The sequence below is a fragment of the Calidris pugnax genome, unplaced genomic scaffold (genome assembly GCF_001431845.1).
Source record: "Calidris pugnax isolate Ruff unplaced genomic scaffold, ASM143184v1 scaffold737, whole genome shotgun sequence".
In the NCBI taxonomy this organism is placed as follows: domain Eukaryota; kingdom Metazoa; phylum Chordata; class Aves; order Charadriiformes; family Scolopacidae; genus Calidris; species Calidris pugnax.
Window position 1 is genome coordinate 32,525 of NW_015091417.1, and position 2,027 is coordinate 34,551.

At 53.3% G+C, this 2,027-nt stretch overlaps 1 gene segment (V, D, J or C); it reads left to right on the plus strand.

Moving 5' to 3' along the window:
* Nucleotides 1–492: 492 nt before the first annotated feature.
* LOC106899622 lies at nucleotides 493–1,446 on the plus strand (the record flags this gene model as incomplete). The annotated part of the segment is given in 2 exon segments: nucleotides 493–625; nucleotides 1,115–1,446. Coding segments are annotated over 2 exon segments (396 nt in total), but the record flags the coding sequence as incomplete, so codon positions are not given.
* Between the last annotated feature and the right edge of the window lie 581 nt (nucleotides 1,447–2,027).

Sequence of the window (2,027 nt, forward strand, 5' to 3'; positions counted from 1 at the left end):
ACAGAGGGCTGTGTTGCTGTGTCCTCCTCCTACTAAAGTGAGGGAGTGTGTCTCTCCCTGTGTGGCCGGTTTCTGCAGCAGATGCTCTTCACAGAGATGTTTCTCTTCAGGTTCCTCCTCTATGGCCAGAGGAGAAGGGAGAGAGTGTGTGACTCCTGCGTCCAGGCACTTCACACTGTGTGCCTGGTCCTCTCTCCATCCAGACAGTCCCAGGGACAGGGTGGACATGGGTGGGTGCAGGGGTGCCTTCTCCATCTCCTGCAGAGCTGCGTGCAGGCCTGTGCAGCTGGCTAGGTGTTCAGGGTCGGGACAATTTCTCAAGGCATGCCTGTCTCTTTGATGGACAGTACTTAAACCATGAGTCTGTTCTCTCTCTTGAGGACCTTCTTGTGGTAGACGTTGGGGGATGGACCCAAAGAGGCCTGCCTGGAGCAGCAGAGAGAGAGTTTTGCTCCACCCTCTGGGCTGTGCTTTCAAGGCCTCTTTGATCTGGCAGAGGCAGAAGAAGAGGTGAAGGTGCAAGCATCAGGTCCTTCATGCTGGCAGGTCCCTGGGCACTGAATGAAGGGAGAGCGTGACATGGTCCTGATTTTCCTGGCAGCCCTGGTGGAACTGGCAGACTTTGGTGAGATGTGACTTTCAGGCTGGGGAAAATGAGGCAAGGGTTTCTGCAGATGGTGGCTGAAGGGAGGACACGCGAGTTCTGCTCCTTGGGGCATCTGGGAGTGTTTCTGTAGGGAGATCAGAGGCTACAGATGGGCACGGTAAATAATGTGGGATCTGTCAGGACTAATGGGCATAGGAGGAGGAAGAAGACCTCACCCTAAATCTGCAGCTACTGAACATTCTAGAGGGTTCTGTTAATACACAATAAGCCTGAAAAATAAGGGAGCGATGCAGCTTCTGTGCTGGTCTTTTGCATCCAGTGCTACCAGTCTCTGTAGAGATGGTTGTAAAGAAGGACCTGCAGAAAGAATGTGCAGGGAGAAACACCTCGGCATATCAGACACTGGGAAAAGTCAGAGGGAAAGATGGGATAGGGAGTAAGATGATGAAGTGACAGACAGACAGGTCCACAGGCACACAAAGCTGAAAGCCCTTTCTGGTTTGACAGGTCATGCCCAAAAGGACTCTGTGCTCCAGTTCCCACCAGAAATGACCATCCAGGCAGGACACAACGCAACTCTGCACTGCAACTTCTCCACTAGTTATAACAATCCCTACATCTACTGGTACCAGCAGCACCAGGGCCAATCCCCTCAGATGCTGCTGTGGGTGTACAAAGGGAAACCTCGGGTGGATTCAGGGAGGTTCTCCTCTGCAATGTTTGTGGAGACCTCCCAGGTGCTTCTGCATGTGCAGGACACCGAGCTCCAGGACAGCGGAGCCTATTTCTGTGCACTCAGCCCACACTGGTGCCCACAGCTGGCAGCAGTGCACAGAAAGGTGGGGGTGCTCTGAGGAGCGGTTCCCTCCCTGCCACTGCTTGCATGGAGCTCTGAGCTCAGCCTGCCCAGCAGGGGCACCTGGGGCTGTGGTGAGGCTGGGCCTCTGCCTCCCCAGCCTTTGATGCTGTGAAGCACATGCCAGCATGACTGTTATAGCTGCCTCTAGACCAAGGGTCTTTGATGATGAAAAGAGTCCCAGAAACCTGACTTGGGGCATCCCCATTGGAGGCTACACCATACAGAAGCCAGACCAGGCTTGTAAATGCCCTCTGCTTAAAATAGCTGGTACCCCAGAGTGAAAACCCAGGACAAGTAAACCATCACCTTGTCTTCTTCTTCCATTTGACCTCCACTGATGACCACAGTTGTCTACATGGTCCAGGACCTCAAAACTGCGTTGGATTTGTGAGACACATTTTCTGCAAGCCCTGTGTCCAAGGCTTCAATACGGTTGAGGGGAGACTGATCTGTGCTTGGTGTCAGGGGGAGATTCAGCTGAGGAGAGTAAAGTGCCTAGCTGCAGCTCCTTCACCCACACAAAACCTTTCTCCGTGACAGGTGAGGAAAGAATCAGTCACT